The 1,056-nt window shown below is 36.2% G+C and overlaps 2 protein-coding genes across 2 annotated transcripts in view; both read right to left on the bottom strand.

Annotated features, from left to right (window-relative positions):
- The window catches only part of LOC107607975 (cytochrome P450 71D10-like), a 3,490-nt gene extending 2,886 nt beyond the window's left edge, over positions 1 to 604 (bottom strand). Inside the window, exon 1 of the mRNA XM_016309870.2 lies at positions 15 to 604. Within this exon, the coding sequence (XP_016165356.2) occupies positions 15 to 597 (583 nt within the window). The 5' untranslated portion in view covers positions 598 to 604. The remainder of the gene's footprint in view (positions 1 to 14) is intronic.
- The window catches only part of LOC107607974 (cytochrome P450 71D10), a 52,662-nt gene that overhangs the window by 6,771 nt on the left and 44,835 nt on the right, over positions 1 to 1,056 (bottom strand). The window lies entirely within an intron of this gene.

Raw genomic sequence — 1,056 nt, 5'->3', positions numbered from 1 at the left:
TAATTTTTTCTTACCAAATGCTATTCTAGCCGCTATTCCATAGGTCGTTGATAAGATCTTGTGAGAGAGATTAACAATAGAGCCTTGACTTTGTGATATTGCTTTGACCAACTCTGAAACCTCTGCTTCTCTTATGTGCCGAAAAGATTGAACACGCTTTGTTGTTAATAACTCCATGGTGCATATCTTCCTTAGTTGTCTCCAATAGTCTCCATAGGCAGCGAAGGAGACGCTTGTTCCATTGTAAGTAATAATTCTAGCAAAAAGAGTTTCATGAGGCCTATCAATAAAGTTGAGATCTTGATTCTTCATAATCTCTAGTGCCATTTCAGGTGAAGAAACTATGATGTGGGAGACTTCTCCTAGTTGAAGGTGCATTAAGGGTCCATATTTGGATGCTAAATTTCTTAGGGTTTCATGGAGTTGTGAAGAACCAACAAGTTGGTGGATATTTCCTATGAGTGGTAGTTTCCATGGCCCTGGGGGTAAATTCGTCTTATTACAAGTGGATTTCTTAATAACTAAATTGAATAGTACAAAGAGAAACAGGAAGTTGGTGAGGATAAACAAAAGGTTTTGAAGATCCATGATATGCATGGTAGAAGGTTGTATTTGCCTACCATTATATAATAACTATGATATGTTGCTCAATAATTGATCAAAAATGCTATTTATACACCAAAACCAACTATTAAAATTAACTACCAATGTATATGTATATAAATACATGTGGTGTGATTTAATTTATTTTCAATATATATTTGTATTTGTATTTGTCAATGAGTAATAGCTCAAATGGCATAGTCTTCCCATACTCAATTAAGAGGTTGCGGGTTCGAGTCTCCTATCTTTGATAAAAAAAAATGTATATTTGTATTTTAATATATATTTTATACTGATGACTAAGAAAACAACAACTTAGTATGGGTGCATGTAGGGGTGGTAATATACACCTTACTCGCGGGTACCCAATCCAACCCCACTCGATTGGATAGGATTGTCAACTCGATCTGCAGCGAGTAGAGTAGGGTGCGGCTAGGGTTCTCGTGCGGTCGA

Source organism: Arachis ipaensis, chromosome B07, assembly GCF_000816755.2.
Source record: "Arachis ipaensis cultivar K30076 chromosome B07, Araip1.1, whole genome shotgun sequence".
NCBI lineage: Eukaryota > Viridiplantae > Streptophyta > Magnoliopsida > Fabales > Fabaceae > Arachis > Arachis ipaensis.
This window is presented reverse-complemented; position numbering and strand designations above follow the sequence as displayed.